General features: G+C 38.7%; 2 protein-coding genes and 1 long non-coding RNA gene across 3 annotated transcripts; all 3 read right to left on the bottom strand.

Moving 5' to 3' along the window:
* Positions 1 to 3,916, bottom strand: gpr63 (G protein-coupled receptor 63). Its single transcript, XM_077510117.1, has 2 exons — positions 3,049 to 3,916; positions 1 to 2,290 (listed from the first exon to the last, which is right to left on the bottom strand). Exon 2 carries the CDS (start codon positions 2,118 to 2,120, stop codon positions 969 to 971), a length of 1,152 nt encoding a protein of 383 aa, XP_077366243.1. The 5' UTR covers positions 2,121 to 2,290; positions 3,049 to 3,916; the 3' UTR covers positions 1 to 968.
* A 408-nt stretch (positions 3,917 to 4,324) lies between these two features.
* Positions 4,325 to 24,098, bottom strand: ndufaf4 (NADH:ubiquinone oxidoreductase complex assembly factor 4). The gene is made up of 3 exons (XM_077510118.1): positions 23,891 to 24,098; positions 23,677 to 23,795; positions 4,325 to 4,777 (listed from the first exon to the last, which is right to left on the bottom strand). Exons 1-3 carry the CDS (start codon positions 24,024 to 24,026, stop codon positions 4,475 to 4,477), a joined length of 558 nt encoding a protein of 185 aa, XP_077366244.1. The 5' UTR covers positions 24,027 to 24,098; the 3' UTR covers positions 4,325 to 4,474.
* On the bottom strand, positions 20,954 to 22,786 carry LOC144010041 (uncharacterized). Its single transcript, XR_013281126.1, has 3 exons — positions 22,003 to 22,786; positions 21,542 to 21,628; positions 20,954 to 21,460 (listed from the first exon to the last, which is right to left on the bottom strand). It is a non-coding gene; the product is annotated as an uncharacterized LOC144010041 (long non-coding RNA).
* Positions 24,099 to 24,353: the final 255 nt, after the last annotated feature.

Raw genomic sequence — 24,353 nt, 5'->3', positions numbered from 1 at the left:
GACGTCAACTACGTTTTTTTGTTGTTGTTTTTTTTTTTTTTTTTAATCAGTGGGCAGCGCAACGTCTAAGTGCAGCGCTGCCTGGTCAACGGGTTGTGGAATCAAAAACTCCCACAAACAATGGCCAGAAGATGGCAGCATTGTATTTCTTTTGTATGGAATTATAATGAAACGTGAAGGAAGCTGATGAAATCGAACGTTTTCAAGGATGTCACTAAACAAAAAATATTGGTGTCATTGTTGTGGAGAAAATTTTTTCACAAAAAGCTTGTTTTCACCTTTTCAATTTTCGGTCAGTGTCACTCAAATGACATTTTCAAATGGTGATTACTAAAGAACGGGATAAGGTAAAAACACTTTTTTTTTCTAATAAAAGAATGGAATGCGATTTTTCATGTGGTATGCACCTTTTATATCTAGCACACAATATTCAGTTTGCCTTGAAAGATGAGTTAAAATGCTCGAAATCGGCTGGCTTTTTTTTTTTTGATAAGGCGTGGCAGTAAAAGAGTTAACATGTAGCAGCTGTAGTCACCCTTGTGGCATAACAATCCAGATCAAGATTTACTGTCTAAACCAGGGGTGTCAAATTCATTTGAACTCAGGGGCAACTAAATTTGATCTCAAGTGGGCCCGGACCAGTATGTCCGTGGACTAATAAACAAATAACAGCTCAAAATATTTTGGTGCATCAATCCTGAGTAACAGTCCAATTACAGAATGTCATTTCAGTGGTTGTCCAGTGGACAAAATTGGCAACAACAGTTAATTTTCATGGAAAAACTGCTGTTTGTGTTCTATCCTCACTGGCCAAATTTGACTCCCCGATGAGCCAATGCCGGCCCACAGGTTGCATGTTTGACACCCCTGGTGTGGTACAGTGGCGAGCTGGGTTGAAGTGTGGCATTTGGTGTAAATGCGGCTCAAATAACAGACTTGATTGAAGTGAAGCGCAGCGAAATTCTCCCTTACACCACAGTCCGATGCCCTTCGCAAACATAAACAGCGCTCGGTTGTATACGCCTTTTTGTGTTGCCTGGAAGCTGAGGAAGAAACTTGAAGTACTTTGGTATCAGATCAAGACAAGCGTCACGAAATTTTTTGATGCGCCAGTAGTAAATGATCGGGTTGAGGGCTGACTTTAAGTAGCACAACCACAGCACCCACGCGCTGACTTGAAAAAAACTGTCTTTGCGGTAGAAGTCCTCATCGAACGTCGACACGAGACTGTAGGCGGCGAAGGGTGCCCAGCACACTGTAAACACAGAGAAGAGGATGAGGATGGTGGCGAAGGCACGCGTCTTAAAACTCATGTTCGTCTGAAAGGGCTTCTGGAGGCTCAGCAAACCCAGTTTGCTGGCTTGGCTCAGGCACATGCCGTCCGGGTGGCTGTGGATGCGGAACGTGTTGTGGCGGATGGTGTTCAGAATCCCCATGAACGCGTACAACATGACCATGAAGGGTATAAAGAAGAAGACTAGCATTAATATCAACACATAAGCATGGTATTCCGGTTCAGAGCTATAGCCAAAAACACACTGAGGGGCCCTGGGGGGAATCTGTAGGCGAGGGGAACCAATAGCGAGAGGAAAGGAGAAAAAAAAAGCAAGTCCCCATGTGACCAGTATGAGCACTTTAGCCCTCCGTGGACTCAGCTTATCTTGCTTCTGGACAATAATAAGAAAGCGGTCGATGCTTATTATAAGCAAAACAGCCACTCCCTCCATTACAAAGAACCAAAACAGCATGGCTGAAACCCGACAGAAAACCTCCCCGAAAATCCAGTTAGTGGTCATGACAGTAACTAGTGTGAACGGCATGTTGAGAATGGCGAGCATCATGTCCGCAAATGCAAGGCTCGCTAAGAGGAGGTTAATAGCCGAGCGCATAGCCGACCTCTGGTAGACCATCAGGCACACCACCATGTTGCCCAACAGAGCAAACAGCAAAACGCCGACCATAACAAAACAGAAGAACACCCGCAGTGGCAGACTAATGCCGTTAAGGCTCTCTGGGATCACGGCAGTTGGTTTCGGATTTGGAGGCACCTGGGAGCCGAGGGAATTGTTCGCCATGAGGACGTTCTCTCTCAGAGTTGTGGAAAGCTTCAGGTGGCCCATAATGAGGCAGCAGAGACTGGTGTCCTTTTCCCTTGCCGGTGGAGGAGGCGGAACAGAGGAGTGAACCTTTCCTCAAGGGGATCAGGCATCATCAATGGTGAGCACATGACGCGATAGAGGCGAGTGGTTCCAGCTCAAGACAACTTTGTGCAGTCTTCATTGTTGTCAACCTACACAGAAATGCAGAGTTCTTAGGTGCATAACAAAAAACAATTGAAGTCATTAAATTGGTTTTGATTAATAGATGTGTCAAACTGAATCGTTCCACTTTAAAATGTCAAATCCAATAAAACAGGTGGAATTGAGGGTCTTGCTCCAGTGAAAATGGATGGTTAATGAGTTAATAGTGGATAAATGAACACTGAAAAATCAAAACATTCTACAAACTAAATTTTCCAGCAAGTAACTCAAGCTTTGGCACAAAAATTATTTTATTTTGGTACTGACTCATTTGATAAATTCCACAAATAATTAATTGCACTCGTTTTGGAAATGTGCCCCAAAAAAACTCAATTTCATTGGAGCATAGACCCATATGGGATGCCTGATGAATGAATAAATACAGTTAAACAATCGACTTTTTGGGGGGAGGGGGGAATATTTTCTATACAGACAATCAATACAATTTTAATTTGGAGATTACGTTTTCAAATTTTTATTTTCCCCCCCCAATGGGGGGTTTATGAAAATAAGGCTTATGTCTTATAAGGCGTAGTCTAGGTTTGTCCCTTATATGTATATAAAAACGAATTACATGCAAATCAAGTTTTGTAACTTTTTCTGTGTAAGATTTAAGACGTGGCGCTTCAGTGGACGAGATCTTGATGTTTTTTGCGGGTCAAATCTACGTGTAGCTTAATTCGAGACTCTGGGAAACAATTACGTATGTACATGTTCTATGCAAATTAATTAAATTAATTCGACTGACCCGATTTATTCTCCCATGTCGAAGCCAAGGAGGAAACAGGCAACGCGTCGAGGTTCAGCAGCACATCTTCAGCAACTCCCAGGTAAGCAGATGTTATGCGAACAGGCAAAATGACGATCCATACCTAAACTTAAAGTCACGAGCTTTGCAGAGACTTTACTGAACATGTCTCAGAGCCATGTGAAAGCTTTTTTAAGGCCTCTGTTACTGCCATTGTCCATCCTCATCACAGGATGCTTCCCAGTCCCCACTGACATAATGTGACGTCTTCTTGTTCTTCTTCAAAACATGTACAATGCTTCTCTGTCGCCCTCTTCCGTCTTAAATCAATGTACGATACAGTAATTATAATTACGTATTTTGACATTAACCATGAACTACTCCTATGGAGCTACTGAAGAATAGGATAAGTGTGTCTTTCACGTTTACATTACTTTTTTTTTTTAATTATTATTTACATAAATGAGTCGTTCTAATATTTAGGCAGTATCGCTTTTACCTCCTTCTGGTTCCTGTGATCCACTTCTCTTCTACTTATAATTCAAGTCTACAAGCAGTTCTTAAACTGTTTATAACAATTTTATTCTAAGGATGACAAGTAAACAATTTGTAGTTTAGTGTACTGAATTATTTTGTTAAAAAGTCGAGTTGAGGATTTTCAAACCATGAAGAGGTGGGTGCCAGAAAATGTGAATATCAATGGCAAAAAAAAAAATACAAATAACTTATATTAGTTCACAACACACAAAGTTAAATATTTTAAAGCATTCATTTGTTTCCATTTCAATGATTTCGGAAGAAAGACATACAGGACTGTCTCAGAAAATTAGAATAATGTGATAAAGTCCATTATTTTCTGTAATTCAATTAAATAAGCAAATATGCCATACATTCTGAATTCATTACAAATATTGCAAGCCTTGTTTTAATATAGCTGATTATGGCATTTTCTTTTACTTGGTTTGAGGAAATATATTTTGAGATATTTTCAAAGAAAATGCCATAATCAGCAATATTCAAACAATAAAAGGCTTGCAATATTTCAGTTGATTTGTAATGAATCCAGAATGTATGTCATTTTTGCTTATTTAATTTCAATATATATCTCCAGTTAATTTTCGTTTTTTAAAAGCACTGCTTTTATTTAGTAATTTTCAATGTTAGTTATTCTGTTAGTTTTCGTAAACTATAATAACATTGGTGGAACAGGTTCATTCAATATCCATTTATTTTATTGGTGAAAAATTGCTTCAGGTTTTTTTTTTTTTTTTTTTTAAACATTTGGTGTCTCGAGCAGGTTTCACTTTAAGCAGCTACAGAAAAATAGCAGTAATGGCTGACAGAAAAAAGATATTATTCAAATAAATATTGAGTTCAAAACTTGTCCCAAATCCATATCCTGTATTTTGTCATTCATCATGCATTCCTATGAAGCCTTCACTTGTTTAACATTTGCATTCTTGGGTGGGATAATCTGAATTTGAAAGGGGATGAAAAACTCCAGCAAAGAATTTGTTTCTTTCAAGTTCAGAGAATATTCTTCTGAGATCCTTTGAGATGTCCATTTTTGAGGCTGATTCTGGTGGCTGCTGAGAGCCTTGAGAGCCTCGGTGATGGTCAGTTTGCCATGAGGAATGTTTTGGAGATTTGCAAGGCCATGTGAGTCACCCGGAAGCATGACCTTCATTGGACGGGTCTTCACTTCGTCCACACAAACCTCCTTGAGTGGCTGTGTAAAAAGAGATAAAGTTTGAATACAATTTCGTAAAATGAAATAAGTAAGATCACTAAAAAAAAGGTTCAACATCAGCATTTGAGGAAAAAAAAACAAAAAAACATTCACAGCAGCAGTGGCTGTCAGAGCAGCCAACTCGAGCCTCCAGAAGGGGTCTTTGAAAAGCACTACGTCAGAAAACCATGATTGATTGTCAACAAAATATATACACATCTCTACCATGCCCAAAACACACACTGAAAATATTAGAACCAAAGTCGCAATATTTTTTTAATTTTATTGAAGGGAGCCGGCTCCAAAAGGTTGTCTATATGTCGTCTATAAATTCCAAAATATTGGGGCGATCGTTCTATTTTCAGAATATGAAGTGAGCATGCATATTCATTAGGGGTGTAAAGCGCAATATCGTGATATTGCGATATTAAAATTGCCACAATATCGTCGTCGTCATGTTCACAATATTTAAATGCAACATAGCAGGTTAAAAAAAAGTCAGGTTGATTTGGATTTGTGCACCCTCTAGTGGCTAATTTTTTTTAGTGCAATTTAATTTTCATTAGGGATGTTTTGGCCCTTCTGTTTAAAATCTACATTGTCAGATGACGGTGAACGGAATATGCCCGTGAAGCAAGTCAACATAACATAATAATAATAACATAATAATTTAACAAAAACGTAATAACATTGCTGTTATGTATAAAAGCACAATATTGTGCTTTTTTTTCTAGTAGGAGTCCTTTTTTTTTTTTTTTTACAGTTTTGTGACATTTCTTTTTTTAAATATCGGCAACCTTCCCACAATATCGTGATAATTATCGTATCGTGAGATTCATATCGTGATAATATCGTATCGTGACGTTTTGGATATTGTTACATCCCTAATATTCATATCACATTATTAGAGGAGGTAGATGACGAGGCGACACTTAAAACTTAATTAAAATCAAAAGCAGTGTGACTTTCAAATATTTTATAAGTAATCGTTTGCGTTGAGTTTGAGCAGAGATGGATCGCTCACAACCTTCGGGTGAGGCTCAGACTGGCTGGATTTGCCAACCACTAGCTGTAAATGTGTTGTTTAGCCACTAGGGGGCAGCTCCGACACATTAACAGTAAGTCACACAGAGCATCTATGCATCTTGACGGCAGTGGAACAATTTGAATGATGGAAAAAAGATTAAATGCTTGGAGGAATTGGGCAATGCTTTGGCAGTTAACATGGCATAAGGTATAGATTGCTACATACAGTGCCTTGAAAAAGTATTCAAAGTATCTAACATTTCTACTGTCTGTATTTTGCCACCTGACAACCACAAACTTTAAATGTTGTGAGATATTATGTGATCCACCAACACAAAGTAGCACACACTTGAACTTTCGCAAAAGGCGAGCCCCCCCTCAGTTGACACATCCGACATCTTTCTGGAAACTTACAATGGAAATGAACATCAGTGGGTGTTTTTGGAGCAATACAGATCTAAACAGAAGGGTCTACAACAGGGGTGTCCAAACTTTTTCATTTGAGGGCCACATAGAGAAACTGAAGTGCACTTAAATTTGTTGTTATTTGATGTTGTATAAAGAGGACTTCTGTCTGACTGCTGCTGGTGCTGCCGCCGTTGCCAGTGCCGCCGTTGCTACCGTCGCCACTGCTGGAGCTGCCGTCGCCGCTGCTGCCGCTGCCGCTGCCGTCGCCGCTGCCGTCACCGCTGCTGCCGTTGCCGCTGCGCCTGCTCGCTAGGCCTGTTCGCCGGGCCTGCTCGGCCTGGTTTGGCTCCATCGTTGCTGGTTCAGCCGTCGCTGCTGCACGCCGGGCCTGTCTGGTTGGCTCCACCGTTGCTCGCCGGGCCTGTCTGGTTGGCTCCACCGTTGCTCGCCGGGCCTGTCTGGTTGGCTCCACCGTTGCTCGCCGGGCCTGTCTGGTTGGCTCCACCGTTGCTCGCCGGGCCTGTCTGGTTGGCTCCACCGTTGCTCGCCGGGCCTGTCTGGTTGGCTCCACCGTTGCTCGCCGGGCCTGTCTGGTTGGCTCCACCGTTGCTCGCCGGGCCTGTCTGGTTGGCTCCACCGTTGCTCGCCGGGCCTGTCTGGTTGGCTCCACCGTTGCTCGCCGGGCCTGTCTGGTTGGCTCCACCGTTGCTCGCCGGGCCTGTCTGGTTGGCTCCACCGTTGCTCGCCGGGCCTGTCTGGTTGGCTCCACCGTTGCTCGCCGGGCCTGTCTGGTTGGCTCCACCGTTGCTCGCCGGGCCTGTCTGGTTGGCTCCACCGTTGCTCGCCGGGCCTGTCTGGTTGGCTCCACCGTTGCTCGCCGGGCCTGTCTGGTTGGCTCCACCGTTGCTCGCCGGGCCTGTCTGGTTGGCTCCACCGTTGCTCGCCGGGCCTGTCTGGTTGGCTCCACCGTTGCTCGCCGGGCCTGTCTGTTTGGCTCCACCGTTGCTCGCCGGGCCTGTCTGGTTGGCTCCACCGTTGCTCGCCGGGCCTGCCTGGTTTGGCTCCATTGCGGCCACTCTGCGGGTCTGTGTCGCCGGTGCTGCCGTCGCCGCTGCTCGCCGGGGCTGCTAGCCGGGCCTGCCTGGTTGGCTCCATCGTTGCTGGCTCAGTCGTTGTCACTGCTCGCCGGGCCTGCCTGGTTGGCTCCACCGTTGTTGCGGCTCTGCGGGCCTGTACTGCTGGGTCCGCCGTCGCCGCGGCTGGCCGAGACTGTCTGTCTGGCTCTGCCATCACCGCTGCTCGACAGGCCTACATCGCCGATTTCGCATCATGCCACCAAAACAAAGACCAGACTCAAAACCGGAGGATGACTATCTAACACTCACACAGGTAAACACACTACTTCAACAACAAAATGAACTATTTAATACATTACTAAGTCAGCAGCAGGAACAATTTAAAGGTTTTGTTAAAATAATATTGGACTCAAATAATGCAAGGCTTGACAACATCACCCGGGAAATACAAGAAATAAAGGGAAGTCTACAATATACACAAAAGGAAGTGGATGAGCTCAAAATTACTCAAATTCAAAACACGGAAAACAGTAAAACTACGCAAACAGAAATCTATAAGATACGTGACAGTTTACACATTCTAAATGAAAAAATTGAATACCTGGAAGGACAGTCAAAGAGAAATAATTTGATTATAGAAGAAATAGAAGAAACACCGGGAGAAACATGGACAGACACCGAAGCGAAAGTGATAAAGATGTTTAAAGAGAAGCTACAGTTGAAGGAGACGATAGAATTGGAGCAGGTACATCGCAAAGGCAAACCTGAAATTGGGAGGAATAGACCAAGGTCAATAGCAGTTACAGTTGAAAAACACAAAGACAAAACAAAAATTCTTCAAAAAGCAAAAAATCTTAAGGGTACAAATATATACATTAACGAGGACTTTACTGACACTGTTAGGAAAAAACGGAAAGAACTCATACCAAAAATGAAAGAAGCACGAGAAAGAGGAAAGATTGCCTACATAAGATATGACAAACTGATAATTCACCCTCGAACAAGCACATCAAGACATCATGACCAACGCAACTCACTAATAAACTGAAAGAATATACAGTATGCTGGGTACAGTATACTTGATTAAGATCTACAAAATGCCAAAATGGCAAATTTGCACACAAAGGGAAATAACCTTAAAATATTTGATTATACGGAACATAAGATATCTGATCTAGAAAATACCCTTGACCCAGATACATTTTTTTGTAGCAACAATTATGATATTGTTTGTGAGTATTATACAAATGAACAATTAAATGTAAATATAGATAAAGATTGTTATGCACTCTCAATTATACATTTTAATAGCGGAAGTCTCCATAAAAATGTTGCAGAAATTAAAGAATGCTTGCGTAAAATTAACAAATTCCATGTAATAGCCATATCATAGACATGGCTTGAAAATGAGATAAATGATATTGAGATGGAAGGATATGAACTGTTTACAATGAATAGGGAAAACAGAAGGGGAGGAGGGATTGCAATTTATGTCGATAAGGTTTTTAAATGTAGTAAAGTTGAACATCTGACAACCACCATGGATAACGTAATGGAATGTGTGACAATTGAAGTACATATAAAAAATGTACCAAATGTAATTATAAGTTGTATATATAGGACACCTGGGTCATGTCTTGACACATTTAACGATAAACTAGTAGAAATTCTTAGTTATACAAATGATAAAAAAATGTGAATAATGTGTGGTGATTTTAACATTGACTTGTTAAATCCTAATGGACACCAGAAAAAAACTGACTTTATAAATATGATGTATAGTAACAGTCCCTGTTATTACGAAACCAAGTAGAATAACAATTGATACAGCTACTCTAATAGATAATATATTTATAAATAAAATAGATTTTAAAATAGAAAGTGGACTCCTTATTAATGATATAAGTGATCATCTCCCGGTCTTTGCAGATCTCCATGATTATTTTGATAAAAAAATGATGAAGCCGTCAACTTACACAATTGAAAAAAGATTAACAACACCTAGGTCCATGGCTGCCTTTAAGCTGGACCTAGAAAAGCATAACTGGTCTGAGGTCTATTTAAAAAACGATCCTAACACTGCATATAGTGAATTCCAGTCAACAATTAACTTTTTATACAATAAACACTGTCCAATAGTTCAAATTAAAAGGAAGTATAAATGTCCAAATAAGGTATGGATGACAAAGGGGATAGAAAATGCATGTAAAAAGAAAAATATTTTATATAAAAGATTTCTTAAAACAAGAACTATGGAAGCTGAAACAAAGTATAAGACCTATGAAAATAAATTATTAAATATTATACGTATAAGGAAGAAAGATCATTACCAGGCATTATTAGAGCAGAATAAAAACAATATGCAAGAAATATGGAAAATACTAAATGATGTAATTAAAAATAGATCTAAAAAAATAAATTATCCAGAGTACTTTATAAAAGATAAAGACATTGTAATCGATAAAATTTCAGACATAGTCAATAACTTCAATTAATATTTAGTTGATGTGGGTAGCGATTTGGCAAATGAAATCCCAGAGACAAGAAATAAACATGAAATAGATAAGTATGTTGTAAATAATTCATCCACTATGTTCCTTAATGGTGTTAATGATATAGAAGTATTAAATGTTGTAAAAACATTAAAAAATAAAGAGTCTACCGACTATTTTAATATTGATATGACACTAGTAAAAAGTATTATAGAATATGTTGTAAAACCTCTTACATATATTTGTAATTTATCTTTCCAAACTGGTATATTTCCATCAAAAATGAAAATAGCAAAAGTCATTCCTATTTACAAAAGTGGTGATAGACATATTTAGTAATTATAGACCAATATCATTGTTGCCACAGGTCTCAAAAATTCTAGAAAAATTATTTGTATACAGACTGGGTAATTTTATTGAGAAACATAAGCTTTTGAGTGAAAATCAGTACGGGTTTAGAGAAAAACGGACCACCTCAATGGCAGTCATGGAACTTGTAGAGGCAATAGCTACCAACATAGACAATAACAAATTTACTGTTGGGATATTTATGGATCTAAAGAAAGCATTTGACACGATAGACCATTCTATATTAATGAATAAATTAGTGAAATATGGTATAAGAGGCTTAGCATATAAATGGATAAAAAGTTATTTGGATGATAGATATCAGTATGTGCAGTTTAATAATACAAATTCAAAACAATTGAAGATTACTCATGGAGTTCCTCAGGGGTCTGTGCTGGGCCCTATATTATTTATATTGTATATGAATGATATCTGTTGTGTCTCGAAAATACTCAAGAGTGTCTTGTTTGCGGATGATACAACTCTCTACTGTTCTGGAGACAACTTGAAGCAGCTTCTGACTACTGTGGAGTATGAATTAAATACAATAAAAAATTGGTTTGATATGAATAAATTATTAAATTTAAATAAAACCAAGTTCATAGTTTTCGGTACTAGAGCAATCACTCATCAAGTTAAAAATTATGGTGAATTTAATTGAAATAGAAAGGGTGTATGAAAATAAATTCCTTGGAGTAGTTATTGATGGGCGGCACGGTAGTCGAGTTGTTAGCACGTCCGCTTCCCAGTTCTGAGGTCTCCGGTTCGAGTCCAGGCTCGGACCTTCCTGGGTGGAGTTTGCATGTTCTCCCCGTGCCCGCGTGGGTCTTCTCCGGGTACTCCGGTCTCCTCCCACATTCCAAAGACATGCATGGCAGGTTAATTGGGCGCTCCGAATTGTCCCTAGGTGTGCGTGTGAGTGTGGATGGTTGTTCGTCTCTGTGTGCCCTGCGATTGGTTGGCAACCAGTCCAGGGTGTCCCCCGCCTACTGCCCAGAGCCAGCTGAGATAGGCGTCAGCAGCCCCCGCGACCCTTGTGAGGAATAAGCGGTCAAGAAAATGGATGGATGGATGGATAGTTATTGACAAATTATGTTGGAAACCACACATAGAAAATGTCAAAAATCATAGGGATACTCTATAAAACCAAGGAGGTCCTGAACATGAATTCACTATATACATTATATAATACATTATTATTACCATATTTGACCTATTGTGTGGAAATTTGGGGAAATACATATAAAACAAATACCGACGCTGTTTTTTTTTGTTTTTTTTTAACTTACATTTTATTGAGTTATTTTTTTACAACAATAGAGCATTTTGTACAACATTCCTTAAAAGAGAAACAATATACATGTATATGAAAAGAAAATACAATAATTAGGACATAAACAGTGTCATCTATATACTTAGCATTCCTACACAGCCAACAATAGTCACTACAGTCACTACAATCAACGAGTAGTACATCCACAAGCACCCTTCCCAGCGAGTATTGCTAGTTGGACCTCAGTATCAAATCTTCCACCTGGCACCATCTTTTTCTAAAAATATGCATTTGAATTCGTAATAGGTAGGTTATCTTTTCCATGTGATAGATTTCTCTCAATTTTTGAATCAAAAAATTAAAGGAGGGAGGTTCAGTTTGCAGCCAAGAGCTTGTAATACATTTCAGAGCTGCTGTGAAAAGAATGTTTAAAAGATATGTTGCAGCCTGTCCCTCCACCCCAGGTGGAGTGGTACCAAGTACAGCCACCATTAAGTCCCTTGGTATTGTGACTTGAAAAATCTGGTTTATGGCCCTGTACACTTCATCCCAGAAACACTTTAGTTTGGAGCAAGACCAGAAAATGTGTGTGTGATTAGGCACCTCAGTGCCACAATTCCTCCAACACAGACTTGGGACATTAGGGGTCATCTTAGCAACAATGTCTGGGGTCCTGAAGTATCTACAACATATCTTCCATTTAAATTCTCTCCATGTGTTGGAGTTAGTGGTCCGGTGCGCCAACATACATACCTCTCTCCACTTTTCATCAGATATAATCCGACCCGCCTCCACCTCCCATCTTTGTTTTGCAGAAATGGGCTGATCATGAGCCAATAATACAAATATTTTATAAAGATTTGTAATAACTTTTTTGTGCTCTTGCCGTTTTTGACATTCAATTAAGAACATTTCAATCGGTGATGGGTCCATTATTTTTCCCCATTCTTTATGAGATGTCAAAAAAGACCGTATTTGTAAATACCTAAAAAAATCACTTCTTTGGAGCTGTGAATTTCTCCCCAATTGTTCGAACGACAATAAACCATTTTTATCCATCAAGTGATGAACGTAGACAAGACCCTGATCAGCCCATTTCCGAAAGCCCACATCTAAACTATTTGGAGTGAAGGATTTCAAGTGTGCAATACTAGACAGAGCAGAGAGGTGAGTTGGCATCTTAAAGGCAAGTCTGACTCTCTTCCATATGTCAAGTGTGTTTTTAGTCCACCTTCCCAAACCGAAAACCGAAATGTCAACAAATGGCAAAGCTTGCAGAGGCACAGAGCACATTGTTTGTTCAATGCTTAACCATCTCGTATGAACATCACTTTGCAACCATGATATCAAAGGTTTCAATTGTGCTGCCCAGAAATAATATTTCAAATTGGGTAAATTAAGTCCACCCTCTACCCCAACTCTTTGAAGTGTTTTATATTTTATCCGGGGGCGCTTCCCCTGCCATATAAATTTTGAAAAAAATTTATCCACTTCTTCAAATGTAGTCCTAGGTACTTTTAAAGGCAACATTTGGAATAGGAATAAAAACCTTGGTAAAACATTCATACGAATGGATTCTATGCGTCCAATGAGTGAGAGAGGCAGTGCTGACCAACGATCTAAATCGTTTTTTATAGTAGTAATTATTCTGCCATAATTTGCATTATACAAATTGTCTAATGAGATGGGAATAGAAATTCCCAAATACTGATTCCCTCTTTTGGCCAACGAAACCCGCTTTGCCGTTTTAGCTCCAGAGGGATATCACCCAGAACATCCATGGCTTCTGTCTTGTCTACATTAATTTTGTACCCAGAGTAGTACCCATATAATGATAACTTCTTCATTAGACATGGAATTGTAGTGGACGGCTCAGTCAAATACATAAGGACGTCGTCGGCGTACAGAGATATTTTATGTTTTTCATTGCCAATCAACACTCCTTTTATATCATCGTCATCTCTAATGAGTTGCGCTAACGGTTCAATGCTGATAGCAAAGAGCAAGGGTGAGAGCGGACAACCCTGCCGGCATCCACGCTCCAAATTAAACCTCGCAGACCGGAACCCGTTCACCCTGACAGCTGCTTGAGGGGAAGAATATACTGTTTCAATCCAATCAATAAACTTCGGGCCAAATTTGAATTTTCTTAATGTATGAATTAAATATTTCCATGAAACTCGGTCAAGCCTTTTGTGCATCTAATGACAGGACTGCAGTCCTGGTCTTACTCTGTTTTTGATATGATATTATATTAAGTAAGCGCCTTAAGTTGTTTCCATAGTGTCTCCCAGTGATAAAACCAGTTTGGTCTGGATGAATGATATTCGTTATTTTGTTTAGACGTTGCGCCAGTATAGCTGTCAAAATACGTACATCCCCATTTAACATAGATAAAGGCCTGTACGAGCCACAATTAGTAGGATCTTTGCCATCCTTATGTAATACTACTATTGTTGCTTCTGACCAGGATGAAGCCATTGTTTTGGTTTGTAATGAGTAATGGTAGGCATTTAAGAGGAGGGGGGTTACTTCTTCCTGAAAACACTTATAGAACTCATTTATTATTCCGCCTGGTCTGGGGCATTTGTTATTTTTAAACGATGAGATAATCTGTTTAATTTCCCAATCACGAATTGGTTCATCTAGGCCTGTAGAAGCAGATTCAGGCAGCGCGGTTAGATTAATACTCTGTAGAAATTGTGCTATTTCAGAATCATCAGTACAGGTATCGGTATCTTGATAAAGGAGTTTATAAAAATTTGCGAAGGCTTCAGCTATCTCTTTGGGCTTGACTACAAATTTGCTTCCCACTTTTATTTTATGCACAATATTAGAGGATTGTTGTTTTCGTAATTTAAAAGCCAAAAGTCTGCTCGCTCTATTTCCATATTCATAATACTGGTGCTTAGCAAATCGTAAATTCCCCTCTATTTTTTCTGACAATAGCCCTTGAAGTTCCTCACGAGCTTTACTAAGATCTGCTAGGTTAGGTAACGTCCCTTGTTTGTGTTTATGCTCCAGTTCACGGATTTTGTCCTCCAATTCCAACTGCTTAGCAAGCTTGCGTCGCTTTCTTGCTGTAGCGTAAGAAATGATACTCCCTCTTAAATACGCTTTAGCACAATCCCACAATACAATAGGAGATATGCCTGGAGTATTGTTTGTATCCAAATAGTTCTTAAACTCAGTTTTAATAAAGTCGACAAATTCTCTGTCGTTAAGGAGAGATGCATTTAATCTCCATTGCTTTGGGGTTGGTGTCAAGCCCAGATCCCACTGGAGAATAACTGGAGCGTGGTCTGAAATTGTGATGGGCATGATATTTATGTCTTCAACCCTATGCAGTTCAGCTTTAGGAGTAAAAAAAATAGTCAATTCTCGTATAGGTTGCATGTCTGTTAAAATAAAATGTAAAGTCTCTCCCTTTCGGGAATTTGGATCTCCATACGTCTACAATACCCGCCTCTGCAGACAAATATTTGAGAATTTTTCCCATTTTTGGTAATGCGGTTTGAGATGCAGACTGTCTATCTTGTTGAGACATTACGCAGTTGAAATCTCCACCCATGAGTAAAAGGCCAGAGCTATACTCCGCAATCCTATTAAATAATAACTTCACAAAGCCTGGTTGATCCTCATTTGGGGCATAGACATTAACAAGAGAAACTGCAATGCCATCGAGGAGCCCATTGACCAGTATAAACCTGCCTTCTTCATCTCGATGTACTAATGTTTCAGCAAAATTAATTTGTCTGTGTATTAATATTGCCACCCCTCTTCTTTTCCCAGAGCAGTGAGATGAATAATACACCTTATCAGCCCAGGATTTCCTCAGTTTCTGGTGCTCATCATCTGATAAATGTGTTTCTTGCAATAAGGCAATTTGGCATTTGAGGTGTTTAAGCTGTGATAATATTTTCTTTTTTTTTTGATCGGGCTATTCAACCCTCTCACATTATAACTTATAATTGTCAGAGGACTCATGACATAAAACAGTTAGTTGTTGTACAAATAAGGCAATTTGAGGATTGTATTGGGGGAGAGGCGAGTGAAGAGAGGCATAGTAGTGACCACATATGTAATGACATAGCTGTGCGCAGGAATGTTTGATCAAAATAAAAAACTTTTACCTTTATAGAAGTAACACCATAACATGTAAAAAATAATAGCTCTATTGTTCTCCTAAATGTAACTAGATCTCCGGGGAACAGGAAGATCAGAATGCAAAAGAAAACAACACTAATAACAAAAAAACTAACATATGAAACGCAAAAGTGTGGGATAACGTCCCTAGCCACTGTATTTAAGCAGCAAAAAAACACCGTCTAACACGATGTGCTCTATCCACTCCAAAAGAGAGGAGCAAAAACCAAATTGTGAATTAACCAACCAAAACAACATTGGAGCTCTGGCTCCTGCAGATCACATATGGAATAAGAGAGAAAAAAAACCCGACAAGTATTCAATTTTAGTCTACTAAACAAAAGTACAAATGATACATTATTAACAATTAACAATTCCAGGTAAGGGAAAAAAATTGCCAGTACCTTATGTAAATGATAGACCAAATTGTGCAAGCAACAATATAATATGTCACCGTTCCTATCAGCAGAGACTGGCGACAACTTCGAGCACACAGTACCTTAAGGTTACCCCTCAGGCACGGAAAGGATAGTAGACTGGATGTAAGTCATGGCCTTGGCGGGGTCTTGAAACTCCAGGCTTTCATTCTTGAAGGTGATACGGAACCTTGCTGGATAGAACAATCCGAAACGCACATCACGACGCCCCCGCAAAGCTTTCCGTGCATCTGTGAATGCGGCTCGGGCTTTCGCAACTCCCGTGGTGTAGTCCGGGAAAAAGCTGATCCTTTTTCCGTTGTACGTCAGCGGGGCTTTCTCCCTGGCTCTTCTCAAGATGTCCGCAGCATCCCCGTCGTAATGCATCTTGGCAACAATCACTCGGGGCCTGTCGTCACCTGGCTTCTTGGGTGCAAGTGTACGGTGCGAGCGATCAACTTTGACATCCCTGTCCAGCTGTAGAACGTGTTTAATAATTTTAGACACCTCCTTTGGACTACTGGAGTTCGGATATTCATCGATGCCCACAATGCGAATGTTTCCACGCCTCATCCTTCCTTCCAGATCTTCACACTTCTCCCGAAGTGATTTTACGTCGTTCTGGAGCCCTTTTACCGTGGCTTTCAATTCGGTTACATCATCAGACCATGCAGACATATCATCCTTCACTTCCTGGACGTCGGTTTCAATGCTATCAAATCTAGCATTCACCGCAACAGCACTGTTAGCAATCTCGGCCCGCGCCGCCTGGAGCTCATCTTTGAGAGCGGCGAAGTCATTCGCCAAGGCGTTCTTAAGTTCCTCCCTTATGATTTGGGTGATGTCGCCTCTCAAGGTCGTCAGAATCTGAGCTTTAACGTCGTCGCCCATGTCCCGAGGTGACAGTTTGGTCTTGGAGTTGTCCGATTCAATAGCCTGTTGCCTCGTTGGTCGGCCTTTTGGGCTTCTCACCAGCGCCGTCGAACTTAAATTTTTGTAGTTTATCCGCCATGCGCAGAAATGAGCGACGTTAGCGAGTCCTCGAAGGTTCAAAGTTGCAATACACAAATTTTCGTTTCAAAAGGGCAGAAAAAATGTCATTTTTTAAGTGAAATGAGAAAAAGTCTGCAGGAGCTCAGAGAAGCACGTCTTTACTCCATTTCGGCTCACGAGCGCCCCCCCCCGACGCTGTTTTTAAATTGCAAAAAAGAGCCACAAGGATTATTAATCGATCAAATTATACAGAATCAACACATCCACTATTTATTAAATTAAATACAATGAAATTTTCTGACTTGGTTGAGTTTAAAATAGCACAAATAATGTACAAAGTATACAATAATCTACTCTGCCACAGTACTCAAAAGTTGTTTGAAATTAGACACTGTCCTTATGAGATAAGGGGTACAAGTGTGTACAAAACCCCCAAAACAAGAACAAATATTAAGCAAAGGTGTGTCTCCGTTAAAGGAGTTAATTTGTGGAATAACTTGGGAACTGACATGAAAAGATGTAATTCACTTGTTGAATTTAAAAAAATGTTTAAAAGTAAAGTTCAACATTATTATTTAAATCAGACATGAGTTAAGAAAATTGTAGAAATGATTTATTTATTTACTTATTTTTCTCTAATGTATCAATATGAGTGTAATGAAATTTGTATATATGTGTGTTACTATTGTGTATTTTTTTTAAATACGTTATATGAGTAGGATTATATATTTTCTTTTATTAAATGTAATTTATTGTAAATAAGTGATAGGATATGAAGAATAAGGGGTAGGACTGGATAAGTTTTCAACAACATATAAATCGATATTTATTGGATGTTTCTTTTATTTTTACTTTTAACTTTCTTTATTTGTTTATGTGTCTATATATATATATATATATATATATATATATATATATATATATATATATATATGTTCAATAAACTTCAACTTCAACTTCAACTTCAAACTCAGAAGGACGCAAGGGCCACAATGTTATGAAGAGAAATTGTGTTTAGTCCTAAAAATTGTACAAATAATTTATTTGTGCTTTTGCATATTTAGAAAAATGCTACAGTATATAAACCAATTTATTTGTAATATGGCGGTAGGGTTATTATAGTTTTGGAATTTTTCATTTTTAGTTAGTTTAGTTAGTTTTTATTAGTTTAGTTTAGTTAGTTTTTATTAGTTTTCAGGTTGGTTCTGGTAGTTTTTATTAGTTTAGTTCTTTAAAAAATGCTTAGTTTTAGTTTAGTTTGTTAGTATTAGTTTTTTTTTAAATGTGCATTACTTGCGCACATTACTTAAAAAACACAATTTGCTTTTCTATTGGCTGCTGCTAGATGATGTCACTTTTGTGTGACATAATTTCAAATGTCATTCTGGTTTATATAAAAATAAATCTACTAAAAATCACATTTAAAATCATCCCCAAAGGCTCATGCATTAAATTAATTACCAAAGACTAAAACGAAGGATGTTTGCTATAATTATAGTTTATAATTAATAATAATAATTGTTTGTTTTAGTTAGTTTTGTCAACATAAAATTGAGTTTCAGTTTTCATTTTTTAAAAAGCATTTTCGTTTTTATTTTATATCGGTAACAATATTGTTTTTTGAATTTTAGTTTTATTTTTTTCATTAGTTTTAGTTGACTAAAATAACCTTTAATGGCATCTGTTTTTCGATACCCTCCCTTCTTACTTTGACCATCTCCAAACATTTTTCTTTTGTTTATTTTATTTGAACTGAGTGAAATGACATTTTTAGCATATGTCGCGGGCCACTGAAAAATGGACGGCGGGCCGCAAATGGCATTTGTACAAAAATAATTATTATTTTAATAATAATCGAATAATCAAGATTATTATTTTTTCCATAATCGAGCAGCCCTACATCCATCCATTTTAAGCAAAATAAATTCAAAGTCCCTGTTACGATGCTATGTTCACTTTGTGTAAAATGAAACATCAAAGAGCTCCCAAGTTACCTAAGACGTCAAGTACTTTTTAACATTTTGACACCAATAATTTCCCTTTTTCATGAAAGAGATATCAGCTCCAAATATCGGACTACTGTTTCGGCCTTGGGGGGAAAAAAAAACAACAACAACAACAACAACACATCGGTGTGTCTAGTTTGAATACAAATGCACATCACACTTTGCAGATTTATATTGTAGATTCATTTTCAATACACTACACAATTACGTGTCACTTTTTGTCAGTTCTACTACATAAAATCTCAACAATCTCAGCATTTCAGTGTCAACCGCCTATGTATCGAGCATGCACAGACTTTTGTCTACACGTTCAGTTAATAGGTCGCTTGCACATGTCGTCACTTCCGTCACGGATTTGTTGTCGTCGCCATCCTGGGTGGTCTCCACCTCCACGTAGTGATTTGTTCAAACACGTATCACGTTTGTTGTCTGCGGTTAAAATGGCACATTGTTGCTGCATTATTGGCTATTTGAACAAAGCCAAGGGAGAAAATGGTCGGATTTCTTTTCCGAATTCCGAAAATAATTAGGAACCAGGGCCTGGAGACAGAGGAGTGCGGACTCCGGAGGGAAGTCGTTACTTTGGGCTCGTGTGTGCAGCGATCACTTTGTGAGGGGTAAGCTTGTTTACCTTTATTTAATGCATGAGGATTAATAACGTTTCGACCGCCCATATATGGGCAAGTTGCTTATTTTTTGGATTCATGAGCAGGCAAGTTCGGTAGTACAAGCTGGCTAGCGGACGTTAGCCGAAAGCTAACATCGAACATTTTCACCCAAAGTAGTGCCAGTGCAAAGTGTTTACTGCTGAAATTGGATGGATTAATCTTGGGCTCTTAATGCCGATAACATGTTTTTTGGTGGCAAAATGTAAACTTGGAAAAAAGAGACAGAAGGGGGTGATGCAAGAAAACAGACCCCCGGTAGCCTACACATCATGCTAAAGAACTTATTCACGGCCACCCTGCTGCGGCAAAATAACCAGTCTTTCCATATTTTATTTGTTTATATATTTGTTTATTTTAACAGGTCGCCCTGCGCCCGTTTTTCTGTCCAATCATCCCGAATGGGCTCCAACATTAAAGTTGGGTCCCAAGTTACAACATCTATGTCTCAGATATGAACGTGCACAGGAGAGACAAGCAAAGAAAAGACGACTCGAAGTGGCAGAGTTTGTTGCAGTTATGCAGCCAGATGGCTCCAGTAACCTGTACCCTCAAGTACTGCTGACATCATTGACTCTGGTATGCCACTCAGAATTCATTACATGATATATTGTATACATGAATGAATGTATGTGTTTATGTTTGTGTGTGTACACGCACCTTATATTTTAGAGACATTTGGAAGTGGTTATGGAAATAAGTATTTGCCTGTAGCAATGTTCATACATTAAAAAATGCAACAAAATGTGTAAATTTATTTTACACTGACAAAAAAAAGGCTAGTTACAGGAACAGTACTATATTAAACCTATTACTGGCACCGTATTTTTTTTGTGATCTTTTTTTTTACATTTTTATTTCTTTAGGGATCTCATGCCAAACCGACTTGATTGCCAATGACATGATGGAAACGAAGGCGAGCATCAAAGCATTGGAGGAGGACGGCATGCTACTGTTTGTTTGGAGCTAATAAAGGCAGCGATTATACAAATTCTATTGTTGGGTTTGTTTACAAAGCTATACATAATACAAATGACAGGATTTGACTCAATGTGCAAGATTGTCCCTCTTAAAATAATGGCATAAATCTCTATTATTTCTAAAAACACAAAAAATGAAGTGAATAATGATTAGTTGTAGTATTTTCACGGATAAAATTGAACTGTTAATATAGTTTATTTTAGCACAGGTGCCTACCATCCTGAGATATTTACATTAAAAAAATAATATATATATATATATATATATATATATATATTCATTCCTTACTGCTTATCCTCACGAGGGTTGATAATTTGTGTCAAAATATTAGGCCATTATTTTAAGAGTATGACGGTATGATGTAATGTTGATGGGGTACGCAATGACTTTCATTATGCTATGTACAGAGGAAAAAGTTGCTCTCTTTTAAATTTGTTTAATGTAAGACAAGTACCAGTACTGTGTTAGAGTTTTCCCAATAATCCTTGTTTCACACTTGTCACAAAACCACTGTCCTTTTGGCAGTCTAGATTGGCACACTTCAAGTGATATCATTTCATTTTACAATCTGCTGCAGCACAAAAAACTACTTTACTCCGCGTCTTTGAAGGACATGAGCAAGTGGTAGGTGACAGCGGCTGAGCAGGAACACTGGAAGTCCACTGCTGATCTAGTAAATGCTGTCCCGAGCAGTTCAGGTAAGGAGGGCTTTTTGGAAAAAAAAAAAAACTCTGGCTTTTCCAGCTGGCCAAAACGAGCGATCTGGGTGGACTCGCTCAATGTAAATATCACACTTTGTCCACACCACAAAGTCACAGAAGTCCCGTCCAGTTAAACTCATCTGTGCCTGAATCTGAAAATATTACAAACATTGTAATGAAAATATGAAACATAGAATTAAATAAGAAACTACAAAAAGTAAAGCCATACATACCTGGTAATAATATTGGTGTTGTCGTGACAAGTGATGGGAATTGTTGCCATCCGGCACCAGACAGAAATTGGGTGTTGTGACAGCCTCCTTAACCGTGAGATCATAAGAAAAGCTGTCAGTATGCTTAGTAGTTACCATGAACACGTTTTATTGTACTGGAAACTGAAACTAAAAATACGTCCTCAGAGTGGTTAACCTTAACCATTTAGAATAAGTTGATTAAGTAACATGTAACTAGTGAAAGGGTAGCATTAAATTTAATTAAGCCACGGGGAGGCTGTGCATACAGTTACTTTTTATTCTTATACTGTACGCTCTGCCATATTTGCCTGTTATAAAATTGTTAGAAAAACCACATCAGTTAAACCCAGCTGTGCATGTAAACACAATGATAACAGGAAGCCTGAGAACAAATCAACATTTTTGTGTGCAGAATTAGCAACACCATGTGGTTTACTTACGTGCAACAGCAACAGTTTCTTCTGATGCGATGTTAAAGTTTACACTCTGTATCCACCCGCTTACAAAATAATTGTAAGCCTCCAGGGATTTGTTGGCGTGTTATGGAGCATGTTGTCAACACGAGGTAGTGAAAGATGTCCAGAGATGTCACATTTGGCCAGCAAGCTTTCTCCGTCAAAAAAAATCACCCTTGGTCAGGACGTAATTAGGATCAATCCCGCCACACAGAGACACCTTCTGCCTGTATCGTTGTTTTTGATCTTCCGGTAAATCGTGAAAATACTGCGAAAATGACATCAGGTTGATAAGCTCTACCGTGTAACTCGCGAGTGTACCTTGTGAACCGGCGGACCACCCAATATGGCGCCCGAAGAAAAAACTCCCATGATTCATTACGATGTGCAAGCGACCTATTGACCCAGAAAAGCAAATGTCTCATCACCGGCCCGTGGCCTGCTCATGTGGTCCCTGGTGTGACCTGGTGCCCTCGATCACCAAGTTGGTGACCCCTGTTTATTTATTTAGGTCAGTGGCGTCCAAACTACGGCCGTCCATTTTTTAGTGGCCCGCGACATATGCTAAAAATGGCATTTGATTCAGTTCAAATAAAATAAAAACAAAAATGTTTGGAGATGGTCAAAGTAAGATGGGACGGTGTCGAAAAACACAGGTGCTATTAAAGGTTATTTTAACTAAAACTAACAAAATAACTAAAACTAAAATTCAAAAAATTTCGTTAAAGGGATACTTCACTTATTTAGTTCATTATACCATTAAAAAGTTAATATTTTGTCTAGAATTAATTTGATACTTTCATTATTTTTCACGTACAATTTAGTACCTTTAAAAACACATTTTGCAACTTGCTGTCGACTGAAAATGACATCACAAAGGCTCAGGTAACCAATAACAGCTCACCTGTTTTCTAGGTTTGGTCACGTGACATTCACAAGCTGAGGTGTGATTGGTTACCTGAGCCCTTGTGATGTCATTTTCAGTTGACAGCAAGTTGCAAAATGTGTTTTTAAAGGTACTAATTGTACGTGAAAAATAATGAAAATATCAACTGCCCAAAATGGCTAAATAAGTAAAGTATCCCTTTAACAAAATAAAATAAAAACGAAAACTGAAATTACATTTTTGTTTACAAAAATAGCTAAAACTATAATTATAGCAAAAATGTACTTCGTTTTAGTCTTTGGTGTGATTTTTAGTAGATGTATTTTTTATATCAACCGGAATAATGACGTTTGAAAGTATGTCACACAGAAGTGACGTCATCTAGCAACAGCAAATAGAACGGTGTTTTTTTAAATATTGCGCACAAGTAATACACATAAAAAAATAAATAAATACAAAAAAACAACTAATACTGAAACTAACTAAAACTAAACTAAACATTTATTAAATAATTAAAACTAATAACAACATAACCACACTGAAAACTAATAAAACAAACTAAAATGAAAAATTCCCAAACTATAATAACCCTACTGCCATATTACAAATAAATTGGTTTATACTGTATACTGTAGCATTTTTCAAAATGTGCAAAAAAATTTTAGGACTAAACACAATTTCTCTCTCTCATTATATGGCCCTTGCGTCCTTCTGATTTTCTGTATGTGGCCCTCAAATGAAAACGTTTGGACACCCCTGGTTTAGGTACTTACCTTAACTGGTCCTGCTGCTTCATCTTTCGACTCCACGTACACTGACTTCAAATTTAACAATAGAGGGTCGTTCTTCTGGTGGACAGAGCCCGATAAAACTTCTGCTGAAAATGAATTTGCTGTGGGGGGGAAAGGACAATTTCGCATTTATGTAAAGCATGACCCCCAGTTTTGTTTTTTGTTTTTTTTCCCCTCCGACCACCAACCAGCTTACCGTCATCGTGGCCAATGGAAGTCGGCTGAGTGAGCTTGTGCCTCGGTGCAGACCGCGGCTTTTCCTTTGAGATTTCTCGCTCAACCCTGCTTTCCAGATTGAAATTTCTAAACATGCGTACGACCCGTGCACCCATCTTATCCAACCCAACGTTGTCCTTTGTATTCTTCTATCTTTAATGGTGGACTGCAAACAATCTTGAAAGGCTTATTACCGCCGTCTAGTGGTTTGGAGTCACTTGCTCTGCTGAACATTGCTGTTATGCACAGGTTCAGATGACGGGGTACTCACGGTCTCACCTATATGATCATGTTATTTGACAAATAAAACTTGTAAACATATGTTGAAACATAGTTCACCATTTGGAAATCAAACACAACAAAATGAATGGAGCTGCAGTGTTTTATTTACAAAATAAAAACGGGCTTTAAAAAAACTGACAACATGCTTATTGTGGCTAATT

Source organism: Festucalex cinctus, chromosome 21, assembly GCF_051991245.1.
Source record: "Festucalex cinctus isolate MCC-2025b chromosome 21, RoL_Fcin_1.0, whole genome shotgun sequence".
NCBI lineage: Eukaryota > Metazoa > Chordata > Actinopteri > Syngnathiformes > Syngnathidae > Festucalex > Festucalex cinctus.
This window is presented reverse-complemented; position numbering and strand designations above follow the sequence as displayed.

Coding starts and splice junctions, on each gene's coding strand:
- gpr63 (XM_077510117.1), bottom strand. CDS start 2,120: ATGGGCCACCTGAAGCTTTCCACAACTCTGAGAGAGAACGTCCTCATG.
- ndufaf4 (XM_077510118.1), bottom strand. CDS start 24,026: ATGGGTGCACGGGTCGTACGCATGTTTAGAAATTTCAATCTGGAAAGC. Junction 23,796..23,890: donor TTCCATTGGCCACGATGACG/GTAAGCTGGTTG, acceptor TCCCCCCCACAG/CAAATTCATTTTCAGCAGAA. Junction 4,778..23,676: donor AAGCAGCAGGACCAGTTAAG/GTAAGTACCTAA, acceptor CTTTTTACACAG/CCACTCAAGGAGGTTTGTGT.